Raw genomic sequence first — 20,864 nt, forward strand, 5'->3', positions numbered from 1 at the left:
AGCATCCGAAGGCGCTTTATATTTTTTGTCCAGTCTGGCAAGTACCAGAGTCACCATTGCCGGTGTCTCCATGACCTTCAGGCCTTCCTTCCATAGATGATCGGCAGGGACCGAACTGTCTTGCGATAAGGTTCCTTGAAATCGTACAAGAAACATTCTGCTTTGTCAGTGGCCATGGTGAGTGTGAATCTGTTTGTGGCTCTCTCTATGAGATTATGAAAACCACCAATGTCCTCTGATGGTGAATCGACAGGCTTCGGTGAAGGAGGAGAAGGAATTAGATAATTGTCCCACTCTCTGCTAGTGTCTTTTATCTCTCCTTCCTCCTGGCCATCATCCGTGGTCACTGGTTCTTGTTGAGATCTTGTTGGAGGAGATCTGGGCAAGGGCTCTGGTAAGATCTCTCTCCTAGGTGCTGGCGTACCTGGTACAGAGTATGGTTGAGGCATAGCCATCGGTAATTCTTTAGAGGTATTGGGTACAGGATGTCTCTTCTTATAATCTTCCAGCATGAACTGTAGATCTTTTAGTAAAGAAGATGGAACACTAACCATCTCCTCCTGATACACTTGGTGGTATTGTTGCTGGGGGCAATCTTGAAACCCCTCATATTCGTCTTCTGAGTCATCCGTTTGGTACTTAACCTGTAACTGTGACGGGCTACTAGCGTAGCCAAAAGGTCCGCCATCATCCTCCCCTTCTTCTGACTCCTCTTCCTCCAAAAGGTGAGATAGTACCAGAGGTGTCAACTTACTTGGAGAGGTAATTTCTGGGGTAATTATCTTCCATGTAAAAAAAGGTTTTTCTGGGGTTTTTTCCCTCGTCGTCGAGCCCGTCGACGTTGCTGTTACTGTCGTCGTCGTTGCCGTAGACGATCCTGTGGTTGCTGACGTCATCGACGGTCTTGTCGACGACGCGATCGTCGCCGTAGTCATTGTCGTCGTCGATGCCGTCGTCGCCACAGATTTCGGCGTCGACATTGTCGTCGACGGTGGTATCCTCGACTGTGATAAAGTCTTAGAGATAAGTTTTACCTTAGATTTAGTCGACGACGATGTCATTTTCTTCGTCCTCGCTCCCTTGACGGTGTAGATTTCTCCAATCTTACCCCAAGAGGTGTTGAGGCCGGCTTCTTGACAGAATGTTTGACCTTAGGGGTGATTTAGAAGGCTCTGAACTTGTTCTTTTGGCATGTTTTACCCCGAAGCCTGACCCTTGCTGTCCTTTTCCTTGCTTGGAGGAGATTTAGAGGGACTGCGCCCAGAAGACCCTAGGGTGGTCTTTTTAAGGGCCTTCTCAGGTCTTTCCCCAGAGGTATGAGCCTTAGGAGATCTTCTTCTTTTTTTTAGATCTCCTAGAAGATGTAGACTCTTCCTCACTGTCACTAGACATGACTTCCTTCCTGGCTTTAAGTTTTTGAAGCCATAGTTGCAGTCTTCCTTCACGATCCCTCAAAGTTTTATTTGAAAAGGTAATACATACCTTACAATCCTTTGCCTAATAGTCTGGATAAAGGCAGTAGATGCAATCCTTATGCGGGTCGTCTGTATAGAGCCTTTTCTTCGAACAGGTGGCACAGGCTCTAAATAAACCTTTTTTCTCCTTGTCAGCTATTGTTAAAACTGGAGAAATAGCAGGTAGTAATTCAAATAATTATATCTGAAAAGAGAAAACTCTCAAATCTAATCCAGATTGAGTAGCAAATGAAGAGTTTGAGCAGAGCTCAAAGGAGACTCCCTAGCACAACGTGTGGAAGAAAGTCTGAGGGGCAAAAGGTTCTCTCAGGAGGGTTCTAGAGGGTAAGGAGCTCTGATTGGTTCAGGGGAAAGTTTGGTCTCTTTTACATAAAAAAGGTTGAGGGTTGCAAAAGGGAAATGGGCCTAGGCCTCTTTTCAGTTTGCTATACTAATAAGCATTGCTTTTTTATGTACCGGAGACTCCCGTCTTGACGACGGGGAATGATTCAGGCATGTGAATCTATGAAAGTTCCAATACTTGAGTAACCATAAATAGTGCTTAAATGGAGGAACACCATAATTGTTTACCATTAGCGTTTGTGGCTTACGTTTTCCTTCTACTGTAGGTTCTGAGTCCTCGATTCACAAACTGCATTTTGCAGTACATAAAGTAGCACTGCAGTAGTAGTACTACCAACTTACTACAAAATTCAATTTACAAACCAAAAGGTGGGAACCTCCACCTGCAACCCTGCTATCTTTTTTATGGGATACCACCACACATGTCAGTTTGCTACTTAGTAGTAAATGTGGGAAAGAGTGATAGAAAGAACAAGTTACTTACCTTAGGTAACGCCTTTTCAGGTAGAGACGAAAAAGTTACTTACTGCAGGAAAATGGGACTGTTTTCATGGTTACCCCCACTTTTTGCTGCCGTCTGTTTTCTGAGTAGACTGGCTGGGATCCTGCTAATCAGTACCCCAGTCACTGAGCTCTCTCCTTACATTGGACTATAGTAAGTACTTTGGAACTTTCCTAATTGGCTACTGGTGTATCCTTCTAAGTCCCTAGTATATGGTACTAAGGTACCCATGGCATAGGTACACCAGGGGTCTCACATGAGCTGCAGCATGTATTATGCCACCCATGAGAGACACTAAACTGTGACTACAGGCCTGTTATTGCAGCCTGTGTGAGCTGGTGCTAGCACCACTTACAACAGATATATGTTTTCTTATATCTGAAGTCAGTGCACATAAAAACTATAAGTCACCTCTAAGGCAGGCCTTTCAATCCTGAAGGCAGGGTGCTTGGTTATAAGTGTGAGGGTGCCCTGCATGAGCAGGACACCCCCTACAAACCCAAGAGTCCATTCTCCAGGCTGTGTAAGTGCTGTTAGCCATTTTGTACATACAGTGGGCAACAAGTCAATTAAAAGATGTCTAACTATATATTGGCTGCACCAAAATGGGTTATGTTTGGTATCACACATGTTGGAATCCTACCCCAACACCAACTCCAGTGTTGGTTGTAGGATCCCATGTACTGGGGGCTCTTCTGTGGAGCCCCCCTGTATTTCCCTATATCGGCCTATCAGGGCCTAACAGCAAGCTAGTGCTGCTGCCGACCACAGACACGATTCTGCCCTCCTGCTGCTGAGCCAGGCTCGAGCAGGGGGAGGGTAGAACCTCAAGCAGGGGAAGGCAGAACAATAGGTTTCCTGTCACAGGGAGATATGACCACCTCCCAGATAGGACTTAGGGCCAGATGTACAACGTTTTTGGTGGTCGCAAACGGGAAATTGGCCCGTTTGAGACAGCAAAAACGGTCTGCCCTATGTACAAACCCTATTTTGTGAGTCAGTAACCTATTACTGACTCGCAAAAGAGGGTTTGCAACTCACTATTAGGAAGGGCGTCCCTTCCTAATGGAGAGTCATACTATAATGTACGATTGCTTTGTCAAAGAGAGGGAGGCCTTTGTTGTGGTTTCGTCCCTGAAAAAGTTAAGACCATACTTGTTTGGTACTAACTTCACAGTTCAAGCTGACCACACACGTCTTAAACGGCTTGTTACTGGTAAGTCAAATCTTTTTGGTGCTCTTCCTATTAAGGTGCCATCTGGGGGAGATTCCACTATTGGGGGAGTGATGTTATCCGGAGTGGTAGCTCTAAAGTCATCCCACATGGGGCCTGAAGCCCAGAAGGGATTTTCCAGCGGTCTGTCCTCCCGGTCATCATCTGTATCTGGTGCCTGTGTAGTAATGGGCTGTGGTGCCAGAAGTGAACGGCGCGTTGATCAAGTTTTTGGTTTACCTAGCAGCGGAAAATGAACTTGGTTGCTTGGTGTGTTTAAACTATACTGGCGTTGATTAGCCTCAGCACGGTCATCATCTTGCTGTTGCAAAAAAGACTGACAAATGCATCTTTGATCTGATGGAATCTGTGTTAACGCAGTCATCGTCCTCTTCTCCTGTATCCAGACTGAGTAGGACTGAAGCCAGTCCAAAGGATCCTTCCTCATCTGTGGGGGATGGGGCGAACGCTACTTGGGGATGTCTGCTTTGGTATTAGAGGCACTGGACTTCCCTGTCAAGGAATCCAAGTTATTTTTGTGTTCTTGGGTGTGGAGAGTTTGTCCATTCTCATCAAAGGAGTTGTGAGGTAACTGTTAGGGCAAGGGCTGTTGTGTCATGTCTCTCAAAATTGTAACAGAGGGTATGGTATCAGTAGCAGTTTTTGATGGTGTTTTTGCTAATGGTGTTCTCGCAGTCAACAGTATAGTCATTGTTGACGATGGTGTCCTTGTCGTCCACGGAGGTGACATTTTTGTTGATGGTATCGTCATCAACCTTGTCGATAGTAGCTTAGTCAGTGTCATTGACAACCGTGTCGTTGCCGACGCCGTTATCTACGGTATTTCAAGCGATGAAGGTACTACCATTGCCAAAGCCGATGGCTTCTTGCTCATCATTGATGAGCTTCTTTGATGGTTATATAGATGAAGTTTTCGTCAATGGCAAAGATGAAGAGTGTTTGAAAGTCTCTGGAGGCAGCTTCCTGCTACAGCTTGAAGGAGCAGACTAGGTTCTGTGATGTTTTTTTAACAGAACTTCTCCAGTCAGAGTTCCTGTGTCTGAGGAAGGGTCCTCTTCTATTGTGAACTTTTTAAAGGCTATTTTATGTGGTTCTCCTTCACATCTTGTCCTTCAAGTACGTCCAGAGTGCGAACGCCCTCTTTTTGAGATTTTACCAGAGATTTAAAAGCTTTCTCCTTCCTTTACTGAGGACTGGACCGCTTCAGCCTTCAGTTTCTGGAGACATAACAACAGTCTGCCTTCTCAGTCCTTTAGAGTTTTTGTAGAGAAGGTTCTACACATTGTACAGTCCCTTGACCTATGCACTGGGTGAAGGCAATGCATGGGATGAAATAGCCACTTATTTGACTGAGTGAGAAGAGCTCAAAAGGGAACTTCTCAATTAACGTGGTAGAAAGCTGAAATGTGGTGGGATGAGTAAGGAGAGGTGAATGCTGTAATGTGCTGTGATTGGCTGAGTTTTGGATCGTTCAGGATGATGTGAACAGGCTACTACTGTGGCCACGTTAAAGCTATTCTGTATATGTTTAACATGGCATTGCTCACCATGTCTGTCGTCGGTCTCCCAGCTCGACTGGTAGGAGGACTCAAGCATGTGTATCTTTGAAAACTAGGCACATAGAATTTTAGAGAAAAACATATCTGCCCTTTAAAAAACGTATTCTGTCTATAGAAGGGAGGGACTGTTACAGGTTTTCTCTGCAGAGTGCAACTACCAATGAGAACTGATTGGAATGACTGTTTAGGCTTTGTTTACTTTTCATGAAATGATTATTGATAAAATAATTGACTATGTTCAGGGCCAGTGCAATAAGGAGATCCGGTGACTTCGGCATGCCCCAAACAGTAATAGATTTTCTACACTTTACACATAATTTTGTCAGTGGCAACAAAAAATGTTGTGTGTAGCTCGAATAGTTCAAATTAATGGTGCCGGAGAATATGATGAATCATTTGCCTTTTCTTGACTCCGAATTTAGATAACTCTGACATTACTTGATCCTCCACTGATGCATAAACCTAGTGGCTGTGACAATAGTAAAGCTCTGCTGAATGGTTTAATGACTGTCATCATGGTACAACACCCATTTCCCATCTTTCAGGGAGCCCTGGGAAAAGTGTGTGTTTATATTGCTCTATTGTATGTAACAAAAGTACCGAAACATATCATATTTATTTCAATTTAAATGAGCAGGTCTTGGTTAGCTGGTCTAAGAAGCTTGCGTCCTAGCCCTTAATAGTCATATGTCTCACCGGGTAACAATCTCAAGTAAACACTTTTGAATGGAAAACTCTGAAAGGTGAAAACTTTATTGTAATGTATTTAAGTGTTTAAGGGGCATGGCGACCTCAAGAGTTTTCGGGGTGTGGCGAATTATGCTATTGTGCCAATTACATGCTATTAAAATGTACAAAAAGTATTTCCTCCTTTGTTGGGACAGGCGTTTGGACATCAGTCAATCCCCATAGCCCCACTACCCCCATTGGATGATCCACAAGGCCTTACCCTCATTGCCTCCTCTAACGCAGGTAAGGCCTCCTCCACGTCCTTCTGAGCATTTTCAGCCAACATTTTGCATTTGACCTCTTCAAGGCCGATCTTCTCGCTGTGGGCCGTCACTGCCTAAGGGAAAAGGTGATAGGATGATAGAAGGAGTGAGAGTCGAGAAACAAAAAACATCTTCAGCCTCAGTAAATGAGAAACACCCACGGCTTCTTTGCAGCATGTGAGGGAAGGCCACACTAAGACAATTCTTCTCTAGAGTTGAGAGGATCCACAGGTTCTGGTTCTAAAGATATATGTAAGTTACTTATAAGCTTTACAGAAATTAGAAACACATGGAGAATATGATACTGATGCAGAACATGAGAGAAATGAAAACTTCAAGGGTCTAAACATAAAAAGTAGCATAGCGATATGCTCAGATAAAACGAGAAAAATAAATAAGAGCACAGACAAAGAGAAGCAGTGAGGAAAAGAGTGGCACTAAGCTGGACAGGCACAGGTTAAACAGAACATAAAAAGCTGGAATAGGGAGAGGAGGTAGGTATTAGTTACATGCACTGACAAAGTTAATCAGTGTGGCCTTTTCTTTAATCAAAACTAAAGTAGTTTCTCATTGATTGCCAGATTTAAGCCTGTATGGGTCTTGCTAGCTGACTTCATTTGTGGCCCCACTGTCCATAGAAGTTACATTTTTGCTTATTCAGTATATATTTGTGTCCATTTTCCGCTGGTCAGGCTTCTGAGGACACCCGACCAACAGGAAGTGGACTAAACACATGAACCTTGCTTTGGTGACAGCAGAAGGCTTAAGGCCAGGTTCTAATTTGAAGCATACATTTAATATAAAACTCCAAGTGCAGAGCCATAGAATTCACTTATGACAGTTCAATGTGTTTGTCTAAACTCACTCAGGATAGGAACAAACAAGTTAGGGTGCGCTACTAGTGATGGGACCTCGCGAAGGCAGGGAAGAACCTCCTTCACATCTGAGGCAAACACACCAAGATGTGAGCAGAGGGAGTGCAGCCTTCCCATGCTCTCCCTAAACCAGTTCTGAAAACCACATGTATAGCGCATGGGCACCGTGCTTTTAGTATTTTTACAAATTTGAGCCCAGCATCACCTAAACATGGAATAAGAGCACTTGAACTGTTGGGCATTATGGCGGAATTCAGCATGTGGCTCTCACAACAGATGGTTGCAGTATTTAGCATGAGCTTACCTTCTGTTGCTCATCTGCTTCTCGCTTCTGCTGCACGATAACCACCAAGTACTCCTCACACTGCTTCTGGAAGTCTGCCACTTTCTTCTTGGCCTCCTCCAACTTCAGAGACATCAGTTCCACCTTCTGGCGTGTATCATCGATCTTGAACAGGCCATTTCGCAGCTTGTTCACTTGATCCCACAGTTCCTTCCGTTTTTCTGCTAAGAGCCTAAATATCAAAGAAGTGCGTGAGTTTTTAAAAAGGCAACAGAAAATGTATTCCGATTCCTTGTAAATTCTATTATCACATGAGAGAAAGATCAGTGCCGTCTAGATGAATTGACATGCTGCTCTGAGTCATGACTGGGAGGCAGCAGCTACTATGGCTAGGTCTTGTTTAATCAATTTCAATGACAGAACGTCTTTGACTGAAGAAATATATTGCATTAGCTATAAGAACAGTTATCCAGCTTTGGTATCTTTCATAGACTTGCATGCTTGTATCATTCCCTAATCACGAGAAGTTGGAATTCCAGTGGAATGGCAGCCTAATGAGAGGAAAGAGAATCTGTGAAACATCCGCTGCTGGAGAAAAAGGATGCTGCCTGAGAATGCTTTTGAACACTCTTTGATGCATACATGGGTCAGTATGGAATCACTCAACAAAAAGGTTTCTTACAGTCAACACCTGCAGCATTTATATCGTTCACAGATTTGCATGCTTGAATTATCTCCTGGTATCAGGCTGGGAGCCCTCGTTAGTCAAAGCTTAACATATGTTTTTCAATACACTAATTGTCACTGAAAACTTCAGTGAAACCTTTATAGGCCACACTTAGACCATCCACTTTATTATGTGACACGAAGTAAAGCCAGGCAGGTGGAGGAACTGCAAGCTCCAACCCTCCCCAGAGGCTATAACTGCTAACTTTCACATCAAATAATAGCCTCAGCCACGGGGTAGAGTGGGCGCATGTGAATCTATCAAAGAGAGCAATGCGCAGTACTGTAGTTACAGGTGAGGACCTTTTTCCTGCAGAACTGGATCTTTCATAGATTCACATGCTTGAATTCTAATTCCCAAAGCAGTACTTATCAAACAAATTATTTGGAAATTAAGCTTAGCTTATACAAAAAGGCCATGCAATACCGCTTTGTACTCTCGTCTTGATCTGACATTTACAGAACTGCGCCTGGCGGAGGTGTGTGCTGATGACGACCAGCTTGCTGCTCTGCAGATATTCAATAAGGGCACTCCAGCAAACAGGGCAGCTGTTGCTGCCATGTCCCTCATTGAGTGAGCGACACATTTATGCTTTGTTCCAATTTCCGTATGAGACAGGGGAAAAGCGTAAACAAAAAACGTCCTAAACAGGGAATTGAAAATGCTTTCCCTGTTGAGTGGGGGGCAGGAGCACCTGCTTGTGAAGATTTGCCATTCAGTGTGGGTGTGGATCCAATTGGGGTCTGCCTCTCCTTTGGTATCTTACGGGTTTGAATTTAATCCTAAACATGGCAGTCTATGTATCTCTTGCTGAGGGAGCCCGCTGTCTCATTCTGCAAACCTGGGACATGTTTCACCGTCAAGCTGATGATGTGTTGCAGGTACCAATTACCCCATTTCTTTGCTTCCTTGGATAACTGTTTGGATTGTGTTCCACCCTGCGTTTGGATGTATTATTATAACACAGCCATTCTTGCGAGTTCTTATCTTGGCATCTGTTAGTTGTATGAGGGGGTAGAAAAGGCTTCAAAGCAAGCCTGTCCGCATCAAATCTGGGATATTTATAGGTAGCTTTAGTTCCTGCGCAGACCATAATCCACTTGACTAGAGATTCTTCAAGGGTGCTTCCTAACCTGTCATTGAGGAGTCTTTTGGTTTCATACAGATCCACAAAAGCATGGCATGTTTCATCACAGCACACCCATAAGTGTAAGCATTCAGAACATTTTAGTTTTCTTTTTGTTTGGCTCCCTTAGATCTATTAAGGGTCTCCAAGCCAATGTCTGAATGAAGAAAAGTCTAGAGCAGAACTCCAAGTTCCTTTCGTTGTGGGGCACGGAGTCTATTGTGACTGCAAACAATAATTGGTTTCCTTCCAGTTTTAGGACTTCTAAATGACAATGCTACTGGTGGGGACGATGCAAATGGTATTTTATGGCTGCACTTCACTAGATCTGGCACCCAACGATCTGATGTTGTTCCTCTCCATGCCTGAAGAATGTTGCACTTCTCCCCCTATCAGCATGGTTGATGAGCAAGGGAGGACCTACTGAGAGTCAGGTTTCATGACTTCTTTGTTGGCTCTTGCGAAATGGTGGACCATATTGATGCCTTCTATAAAAGAACAATGTTCAATCAATCAATCAGTGACACTTATAAAGCGCGCTACATACCCGTAGGGTCTCAAGGCGCTGGGGGGGGGTGCCGCTACTGCTCGAACAGCCAGGTCTTCAGCTTCTTCCTGAAGGAGAGGTGGTCTTGGGTCAGGCGCAGGTCGGTCAGGAGGGAGTTCCAGGTCTTGGCGGCCAGGTAGGAGAAGGACCTTCCTCCTGTAGTCGTTTTTCGGATGCGGGGGACGGCGGCGAGGGCGTGGTTGGCTGATCGGAGGTGGCGTTTGGGAGCGTAGAAGTTGACTCGGCTGTTGAGGTAGCTCGGGCCTTGGTCGTGTAGGGCTTTGTGTGCGTGGGTGAGGAGGCGGAAGGTGATTCTTTTGTTGACGGGGAGCCAGTGAAGGTCTCTCAGATGTCCGGAAATGTGGCTGGTTCGCGGGATGTCGAGGATGAGTCTGGCTGAGGCGTTCTGGATCCGCTGGAGTCTCTTCTGGAGCTTGGCGGTGGTACCGGCGTAGAGGGCGTTGCCGTAGTCCAGTCGGCTGGTGACGAGGGCCTGGGTGACGGTCTTCCTGGTCTCGGTGGGGATCCACCAGAAGATCTTCCGTAGCATGCGTAGGATGTTGAAGCACGCCGAGGAGACGTTGTTGACTTGCCTGGTCATGGAGAGGGAGGGGTCCAGGATGAAGCCCAGGTTGCGTGCATGGTCTGTCGGTTTGGGTGCGGTGCCCAGGGCGGGAGGCCACCAGGAGTCGTCCCAGGCGGAGGGTGAGGAGCCCAGGATGAGGACCTCCGTCTTGTCCGAGTTCAGTTTCAGGCGGCTGGTCGTCATCCACTCGGCTTCTTCACAGTGTCTTTAACACTATCCATCTTGATTGTTTGAAGAGCATCATCCTCATGTTTATCAAAAAGATTCAGTCATATCAATCACCCTTGGCTTAGATTTGAAGGTAGTATGGTGAAACCAGGAACATCTCAGTAATACAGCACCTGCTGCCATCTGTCTAAAGCGGTACAAAAGGGGGTGGTGATGGACGGAGAATCGGAATCAATCAAACACTCACACCCAGTCAAAAGATCTGGGTTTAATCCATCACCGTTCTTTAGCCCACTCTGCCACCCCAGTTCAGACATGGCTATATGCAAATCAGTCTGACCCTGTGCCTCATGGGAACAGTCCAGCCCGAACTGCTAAGCCATGTCTTCCCTGGACCGGAAACAAGCTTCCGGGGACTGGTTTCTGGCATTCCAGCCGTCTTCAGCTCGGCTTGCTTGAATCCAGTGGCAAAGTGAGCAAGGGACTCACGTCTGAGCATACCCTTCCACACTTATGGCGGCCAAAAGCGGTACAAAAGGGGGTGGTGATGGACGGAGCATCTGAATCAATCAAACACTCACACCCAGTCAAAAGATCTGGGTTTAATCCATCACCGTTCTTTAGCCCACTCTGCCACCCCAGTTCAGACATGGCTATATGCAAATCAGTCTGACCCTGTGCCTCATGGGAACAGTCCAGCCCGAACTGCTAAGCCATGTCTTCCCTGGACCGGAAACAAGCTTCCGGGGACCGGTTTCTGGCATTCCAGCCGTCTTCAGCTCGGCTTGCTTGAATCCAGTGGCAAAGTGAGCAAGGGACTCACGTCTGAGCATACCCTTCCACACTTATGGCGGCCAAAAGCGGTACAAAAGGGGGTGGTGAAGGACGGAGCATCTGAATCAATCAAACACTCACACCCAGTCAAAAGATCTGGGTTTAATCCATCACCGTTCTTTAGCCCACTCTGCCACCCCAGTTCAGACATGGCTATATGCAAATCAGTCTGACCCTGTGCCTCATGGGAACAGTCCAGCCTGAACTGCCATGCCATGCATTCCCTGGACCGGAAACGAGCTTCCGGGGACCGGTTTCTGGCATTCCAGCCGTCTTCATCCCGGTTTGCTTGAATCCAGTGGCAAAGTGAGCAAGGGACTCACGTCTGAGCATACCCTGCCACACTTATGCCGGCCATAAGCAGTACAAAAGGGGGTGGTGATGTACGGAGCATCTGAATCAATCAAACACTCACACCCAGTCAAAAGATCTGGGTATAATCCATCACCGTTCTTTAGCCCACTCTGCCACCCCAGTTCAGAAATGGCTATATGCAAATCAGTCTGACCCTGTGCCTCATGGGAACAGTCCAGCCCGAACTCCCAAGCCATGTCTTCCCTGGACCGGAAACAAGCTTCCGGGGACCGGTTTCTGGCAGTCCAGCCGTCTTCAGCCCGGCTTGCTTGAATCCAGTGTCAAAGTGAGCAAGGGACTCACGTCTGAGCATACCCTGCCACACTTATGCCGGCCAGAAGCGGTACAAAAGGGGGTGGTGATGGACAGAGCATCTGAATCAATCAAACACTCACACCCAGTCAAAAGATCTGGGTTTAATCCATCACCGTTCTTTAGCCCACTCTGCCACCCCAGTTCAGACATGGCTATATGCAAATCAGTCTGACCCTGTGCCTCGTGGGAACAGTCCAGCCCGAACTGCCAAGCCATGTCTTCCCTGGACCGGAAACAAGCTTCCGGGGAACGGTTTCTGGCATTCCAGCCGTCTTCAGCCCGGCTTGCTTGAATCCAGTGGCAAAGTGAGCAAGGGACTCACGTCTGACCATACCCTGCCACACTTATTGCGGCCAAAAGCGGTACAAAAGGGGGTGTTGATGGACGGAGCATCTGAATCAATCAAACACTCACACCCAGTCAAAAGACCTGGGTTTAATCCATCACCGTTCTTTAGCCCACTCTGCCACCCCAGTTCAGACATGGCTATATGCAAATCAGTCTGACCCTGTGCCTCATGTGAACAGTCCAGCCCGAACTGCCAAGCCATGTCTTCCCTGGACCGGAAACAAGCTTCCGGGGACCGGTTTCTGTCATTCCAGCCGTCTTCAGCCCGGCTTGCTTGAATCCAGTGGCAGAGTGAGCAAGGGACTTACGTCTGAGCATACCCTGCCAACTTATGGCGAACAAAGCGGTACAAAAGGGGGTGGTGTTGGACAGAGCATCTGAATCAATGAAACACCCACACCCAGTCAAAAGATCTGGGTTTAATCCATCACCGTTCTTTAGCCCACTCTGCCACCCCAGTTCAGACATGGCTATATGCAAATAAGTCTGACCCTGTGCCTCATGGGAACAGTCCAGCCCGAACTGCCAAGCCATGTCTTCCCTGGAACGGAAACAAGCTTCCGGGGACTGGTTTCTGGCATTCCAGCCGTCTTCAGTCCGGCTTGCTTGAATCCAGTGGCAAAGTGAGCAAGGGACTCACGTCTGAGCATACCCTGCCACACTTATGGCGGCCAAAAGCGGTACAAAAGGGGGTGGTGATGGACGGAGCATCTGAATCAATCAAACATCCACACCCAGTCAAAAGATCTGGGTTTAATCCATCACCGTTCTTTAGCCCACTCTGCCACCCCAGTTCAGACATGGCTATATGCAAATCAGTCTGACCCTGTGCCTCATGGTAACAGTCCAGCCCGAACTGTCAAGCCATGTCTTCCCTGGACCGGAAACAAGCTTCCGGGGACCGGTTTCTGGCATTCCAGCCGTCTTCAGCCCAGCTTGCTTGAATCCAGTGGCAAAGTGAGCAAGGGACTCACGTCTGAGCATACCCTGCCACACTTATGGCAGCCAAAAGCGGTACAAAAGGGGGTGGTGATGGACGGAGCATCTGAATTAATCAAACACTCACACCCAGTCAAAAGATATGGGTTTAATCCATCTCCGTTCTTTAGCCCACTCTGCCACCCCAGTTCAGACATGGCTATATGCAAATCAGTCTCACCCTGTGCCTCATGGGAACAATCCAGCCCAAACTGCCAAGCCATGTCTTCCCTGGACCGGAAACAAGCTTCCGGGGACCGGTTTCTGGCATTCCAGCCGTCTTCAGCCCGGCTTGCTTGAATCCAGGGGCAAAGTGAGCAAGGGACTCACGTCTGAGCATACCCTGCCACACTTATGGCGGCCAAATGCGGTACAAAAGGGGGTGGTGATGGACGGAGAAATCTGAATCAATCAAACACTCACACCCAGTCAAAAGATCGGGGTTTAATCAATCACCGTTCTTTAGCCCACTCTGCCACCCCAGTTCAGACATGGCTATATGCAAATCAGTCTGACCCTGTGCCACATGGGAACAGTCCTGCCAGAACTGCCAAGCCATGTCTTCCCTGGACCGGAAACAAGCTTCCGGGGACGGGTTTCTGGCATTCCAGCCGTCTTCAGCTCGGCTTGGGTTACCTGCGGTTCACGGTAGGCCACAAGCACTTTTAGTTTACCGTGCTCCCCTTCGGCCTTACCAGCGCCCCACGGGTGTTCACGAAAGTGATGGCGGTGGTCGCAGCTCATCTGCGCAGGTTAGGGGTGTCAGTCTTCCCCTACCTCGACGACAGGTTGTTGAAGGCGGGCTCGCCCCAGACAGTCGTCAGCCACCTCCAGACTACTGCCGACCTCCTGCACTTGCTGGGGTTTTCCATCAACGTGCCGAAGTCGCAACTGTGTCCCTCTAAGAAGATCCTCTTCATCGGAGCGGTTCTAGACTCGGTGCAGTTTCGGGTTTATCCTCCCGAACAGCGGGTTCGGGATATTCAAGCTCTGATTCCGATCTTTCAGCGTTTATCCCGAGTCTCGGTCAGGTTGACGCTGCGGCTTCTAGGGCTGATGGCCTCCTGCATCCTTCTGGTGCATCACGCCCGGTGGCGGATGCGGGCTCTGCAGTGGGACCTGAAGTTTCAGTGGGCCCAGCGTCAGGGCAACTTGTCCGATCATGTCTTGATTGCAGAGGGCACTGCAAGACATTTGCAGTGCTGCTCACCGCAGGTAACGCCGGTGGGCTGGCAAGACGGGGATGTAAAAATAAGCGTCCTGCAAGTCCAACGCTACCATCCAGTCTCCAGGGTCCAGGGCAGCTAAGACCTGAGCCAAAGTCAGCATCTTGAACTTCTCCTTCCGGAGGAAGCCGCAGACGTTCCGTAGGTCCAAGATAGGGCGTAGGCCCCCTTTGCCCTTCTAGGGTACCAGAAAGTAGTGGGAGTAACAACCACACCCTACTTCTGGCCCAGGAACACGCTCGATGGCCCCCTTGGCCAAGAGGGCCGTGACTTCCTCTTGCAGAAGTTGCAAGTGATCCCCCGACACGCGGTGGAATTGCGGTGGCATGGCTGGACGGGTCGCCTCGAAGGGGAGGGAGTAGCCCCTTCGGACAATTTGCAGCACCCACCTGTCCGACGTGACAGTGCGCCAGTGGAAGAGGTGATTGGGAACCTTGCCCCCCACTGGCGTCACATGGGCCTGAAAACACGGACTAGGAAGGTTTTGAGGCAGGTGCTGCGGAGGGAGGTGTGGACTGGCCTCACTGTTGTCCCCGACCACTGCCACGGCGGTATTCACGGCCACCACGGCGCTGTTGAACATTCACGAAAGGAGCGAAAGGCACCCGATTGCTGGCGTGTGGCCGAGAGGCCCAAGGACTTGGCCGTAGCCCTGGAGTCCTTAAAACGCTCAAGCGCATGGTCTGACTTGTCACCAAAGAGGCGACAGCCATCGAACGGCATGTCCAGAAGAGTGGCCTGGACATCGGCCGAAAAGTTGGCGGACCTCAACCAGGCGTGGCGTCGAACCGCCACCGTCGTTGCCATCGCCCTGCCCAGTGAGTCTGTGGTATCCAGCCCACACCGGATGGAATATCGCGCTGCTTCTCGGCCCTCCACAAATACACAAATCATATTGATGAACATATGTACATAATGTTACTGAAGTTGTCAACTCCAATATGTTGTATGCCAACAAAATGTCATATCAGCGGGGAATACCACCGCCATCACACATTACACACGTGTTCCCTAGCCATCCAATCACCACGCCCCTGTGTGCATGTACACATTGGGCGTGAGTGTTGAAACAGACGCACAATAAAGTTATGTTCAACATGATTTGTGTATTTTCAATACAGCGGTTTTTGAATTTACGATCGTACATGAAGTTTTTGCATTGTGACGATTAACATGCAGCACTATTTTCAACCTTTTAATTCAATAAGCAATATGCACTTGTTGTCCCATGAGAAGTTCTATACAACTTTTAGACACTGTCTAAATGTACTTTCGTGTCCTATGTTTATGTTGTTTCACTTGTCACTATACATAAGATGGTGATTGGTCGATAGCTAATTCACGTGATCAAGTCATTGTGCATGGCGAAACGCGGTGTGGATTAAACAACACTTACACCATTTGGAGTGCTGGCCTTTTTTACTTTCCTGAGAGCGTGCTTATTTTTGGACAAATCCTGTGAGATATATATATTGGTCGCCAGGTTGTAATTAAGTCACCATAGCAACCACGAATGCTAATTAAGTGTGTGATTTGTTGGCCCCTGACACTGTATGTATATATAAATGCACTTAGAGATGGTCAGATGTTAGTGAGCAAGGCGGGAGTGAGCCGCCGAAACGCGTCTGAGCAGAAGCTGTAACTGAAAATAAACGCTTGAATTATGATACACGGAGTCAGCGCCTTCTTTTGATGGAAAGTTTGGTATGATGAATATATATATATATATATATATACACACATATATAAAAAATTAAACAATCAATACAGCCTTACAGACACAACAGGCTAAGCAATACTGTAAAATCTTGTCTTTGCACATATACAACCAAACCAGGAAGACCAAAAGACACTTCCTGGTTTGTTTGAGGATTCCCCTCGAAGAGAACATGATGACACCAAGCAAAAAGTGGGGGTAACCTTGAAAGCAGATCCTACTTTCCTACATAAATATTCTACATGACAGGAAGATATTTAGAAGGCTGAGTGACAAGTCGAACACATTCTCCAAAAACTTTTTTTTTAATTAGATATAACACCTGTCACATGCTCTCAGATCCTTCGCACGGGAGCTGGGAAAGGGAACTGACTGGGTGAGGCAAACTGCCTGTACAGATCATCATGGGTTGAGGAAGGTCATGGATTCCTTAACGGCACAGGAGTCTTTTTACTGTTTACATCGTAGGTCTATCAGGATGTCATTTTTTGTTTCATACGTCATATTGTAACCCTCCTTTGCATCGAAGATGCTTCAACGTAGTGTTAAAAATGCTACTAGGTAAAGTGGTTTGTAAATCCGGTCTCTGATATACTGTTACAGAGTGCTGTTTTTATGTTATCGACAAATGGACACTTGCGCCCTCTGCTGTATTCTATGAACAATACATCTATGTTTAATGGCTTGAGGCCCAAGCACACCATATAGAACAAACAATTCAAGCGTTTACGACTATAAAAGAGGATGCTAGGATGCAGAGAATAGTTTTCTTCTCCACAGGGGTGCTTGTCAATAGCATGTCCATCCCTAGTACGGTCATCAATAATTTAAAATGCGAAAGAGTTTGTATCACTGTTGTACCTGGTAGGATTTGGTTGGAGTGGACTGGCTCCTACAGCAATAGAGGTCTGCGCCTGATTTCCACCCAGTTGTCTAAGACAGGTTTAAAGTGCGCATGTCAGGCTGGCCATCGCAAGACACCCAGCCAAAGTGCCATACACACGTTAAACTGGGGTGTGCACCACTCCTCCTACCCTGCTGCCAGTCAGCCGCAATGGCATAGCCCTGACACTGGCTGCACTAAAAAATGTAAAGGTAATAAAAGAATGTTAAAACCATTTTACTTTTCATGTTTGTTGAGCTGCCAGCAGGGAGTCCCACACTCCTCCGTCCTAATGGAGGTGACTCGGCAGTTAGAAAACGAGTCAGCCTTTCAATGCCAGTTGCAGGATTGGAAAACTTCAATGATAAACAATGTATACTGGGGCTCTTGGGAGATAATTTAAGCATGTGACTCCATGAAAGATTCAATGCTGCAGGACAGCAGATTCAACTTCATACAATGAAAAATGATGAGTGCCAGGTTAAGAATCATATTATGAAACACAAAAAGGCACACCTGACCAAAAAACAAGAAGTGGGTGGCAGAAATTCCAGAGGGATTTTTAAGAGGGCTTCATGATTTAAAACATTTGTGTATATCCCAATTTGCTTCAAGGACCAACAATTTAAAGACTCGCCCATCCCCTTTTGCATTTCCCCACCCTATTCAGGCACTCGTATTGTCACTGCCTGGTAACATTGCCCCAGTAGAGTGCAATTAGGAGTAGGGCCCCATGGAATGTGGAATTACCACATGGGTCCCATTTTTCCGGTCATAATACCACACTGAATAGTTTCTCTGAGACAGACTTCTATATAAACCATGACAGCATATTACAGAACTACACTAAAGTGATACTGACATTCTTTTGGCAGTAGACCCCAAAGAGCCATGTTCTGGGGGTTCAGGGCTAAGTTGAGGAAATGGTAGCAAGAGATCAAGGGGTGGGCCTGAATGAAGGGGAAGACGTGATAGGGGCTCAAGTCAATGAGGGCCAGTGTTGAGGAGCAGAGTCATGGGGCTGAGGCAACAGCTGTCACAGCTTCTTCATCCTCACCAGCTCCTGCCTTGCAGGTATAAGCTGGCTCTGGTGGGGGTTAAACCAAAATTTGCCTGTTCCTTCATCACATCAGTAGGTGGCAGGCTGTCTGCCAAACCCAAAATCCCCCTATGTGTCATTGTTCTAGGATCAGCAGTGGGCCTCCTTGATGTACCCCAAACCACCTCGCACTGTAAAACTCATACTTCTTATAGCCGTCCACCAACTCCAGGTAATTAGTGGGTGTGACGTAGTTGTGTCTTCGCAGTTCAAGTTTCATCTTATGCGAGTAGAAAGCCACGGATCGATGCATGGTCACGAATATCTGTGCCACTTTGTTGTGAATCTACAGCAGGAAACAAAAATGGGGATAGGTTGTTTAGAAGCATCCTTTCAGAGCCTGCCAATATCTTCAAAACAGGGTGGTAACTGCTATTTCTCACAATGGTCCAGAATTAGTTCTGACACAATCCTATTTGAAGGGGCTTTTTTTACACCATTTCCTAGTGCATCTTGTCCACTCATAGGAAGGGAAGAGGAGGTAACACTTCAGGAAGAAGTAACATTTAGACTGTGATAGAGACAGCTATTAACAATAAACAGATGAAGGTTACTGATACTTTCAATTCTTAAAGTCTATGACCACAGCTATATCTTTCATATAATTTGGTGGCCAGAAATGTTCAGAGAAATGGAACCTGGTGTTGATGTAACGGGCAGTGCTGAAGGAACAGTTATTTACCCGTAACACTGGTTCTCCAATGTTGATTTTAAAGTCCTGTGACTGGTTACATTTTAATGCTATAACTGAAGATCCTTACTTTTCAATGCTAGTAGGAAGATTTACCAACATCTAACTTATAGGAGCTATAGTGCTGAGGAAGTTTTTGTTTGGGATACTTCCATCGATGTATCGGCACACCGTTTCAATTCATGATTTACTATTTCAATTGTACTAAACTGGCATGCACTAGTGTCATTCTAAAAAAGAGTTAATTATGTTTATCTTACCTTACTTGTACACATCTTGCACAGATATAAACTTTGCATCTACTTACTTGAACCTCACTGCCCATGTAGACTGGACAAACTGACATCATATCATCTAAGAGAAAAGCTTTGTATTTGTTTATTGCCATTTTATGTATTATATTCCCAATCAATAAATAAACACAATCAACAGTCGGTACAATCATGTGTGGCTCCACAACCCTCTGCACTTTGGACCTTAAAGAGTCTCAAAGACCTGGCTTGGTTATGTGCTCTTGCTGGATCTTGGTGGCGGACGAAGCCTGGAAATCTATGAAACTTCTAACACTGGACACATTGTTTAACCAGCAGTCTTCAGCTTACTTACTCCTTCCATTTCTCCTAAATCTGTCCCAGTGAGGTACTTCTCTGCCACCTCCAGCAGCGCATCCTCAGGCCACTCAGAGAACCAGTCTATTGTGGTGCAATTCACAAGAGCAGGGTATTGGCGTATTCGGTTTCTGCAAGAAAAAATGAGGAGTTCAGTTTGGCTGGGGACACACGAATGTAGCCAACAGGAGCGCGGGGAGGAAAGGTGAAGTTTAGCGGACAGGAGCGCAGGGAGGCTATAAGCAAGCCTGATTGCCCACGGACAACGTCGGGACGGGCTGCTAGTAAATAATAAAACCACTTATAAAGAACCTGGTTACACCAACTGATGTGTGCCCGCGCTGGAAACCACTCTCTAGAAGGCTGGAAGGAACAAGAGCTGTGAAACAGGGGCAAGACGGACACGAGCCTCATAGCTGCAAAAGCCAAGTTTTCAATCTTTTTCAGAAAATGTTTTACGATGGCTCGGCTCAGAAAAAGAGGGGTAATGCATTCCAGATTTTGGCTGCCAAGTGGCCAAAAGAGTACACACCCACTCTTGCTCTTTGGACTTTAGGGACTTTAAACAGGTGAGCCCCAGTTGACCTGAGATGACAAATCGGATTGTGGGGAGTAAGAAGATCATGGAGATAACTAGGGCCTTTGCCCTGCAGACTCCGATGGCAAAAGCACAAGGCTATAAAAATAATTATTTTATTTAAAGGCAGCAAGTGCAGGGAGTCAAGGGCTTTCGCGGAGGAATCTCTCCTAGATAAGTTAAGGACTAGGCGTGCTGCCGCGTTGCAGCCTGTGGAGACATTTTTCGGTTGCTCCACGTTAGAGGACATTACCATAGTCCAACTGGGACGTTACAAGAGCATGAACCAGTTTTTAATGGCTGAGACAGGAAGCATGTCCAGGGCTTTTCTCAACATATCCCTGTAACCTTCCTTGTGTGTGTCTCGAAGGAGAGTTTCGGGTCCAGTCAGACTCCTAGATTTTTGGTTTCCTCCTTTGGGATGGATGTGGGACCCACAGTCTGGGGCCACCAAGCTGAGGACCAGATGGAAGGGGACATCCCTACGACCAGGACTTCGGTTTTGCTGCAGTTCAACTTGAGGCAATTACTCGACATCTAGGAAGCGAGGTCGCTCAGGCAGGAAGAAAACTGGATGGCTGCTTCTTCTGAGTTATGAGACAGGGTGACAACAAGCTGCGTGTTAACTGCATAAGACACAATGGTGACATTGTGTCTTTCCACAGTCTTTACCAGAGGTCCGATTTAAGATTAAAAAGAGTTGGGCTCAAAATTGAGCATTGTGGGAACCCTTGTGAGAGTGGAATGCTTTGGAAATGTGTGGGTGCTGCGAAACATGGAAGTTGCGATGATGGAGGAAGGGAATCATCCATTTTAGA

The 20,864-nt window shown here is 46.9% G+C and overlaps 1 protein-coding gene across 2 annotated transcripts in view; it reads right to left on the reverse strand.

The window, feature by feature from the left end:
* Positions 1-20,864, reverse strand: part of DNAH2 (dynein axonemal heavy chain 2) — a 3,497,426-nt gene that overhangs the window by 886,398 nt on the left and 2,590,164 nt on the right. For both annotated transcript variants that reach the window (XM_078670326.1, XM_078670327.1), the window contains 4 exons: positions 19,468-19,600; positions 18,317-18,456; positions 7,284-7,494; positions 6,062-6,178 (listed from right to left, as the gene is read on the reverse strand). In XM_078670326.1, the coding sequence (XP_078526452.1) occupies positions 6,062-6,178; positions 7,284-7,494; positions 18,317-18,456; positions 19,468-19,600 (601 nt within the window). The remainder of the gene's footprint in view (positions 1-6,061; positions 6,179-7,283; positions 7,495-18,316; positions 18,457-19,467; positions 19,601-20,864) is intronic.

Source organism: Lissotriton helveticus, chromosome 12 (genome assembly GCF_964261635.1).
Source record: "Lissotriton helveticus chromosome 12, aLisHel1.1, whole genome shotgun sequence".
NCBI classification, from domain to species: Eukaryota; Metazoa; Chordata; class Amphibia; order Caudata; family Salamandridae; genus Lissotriton; species Lissotriton helveticus.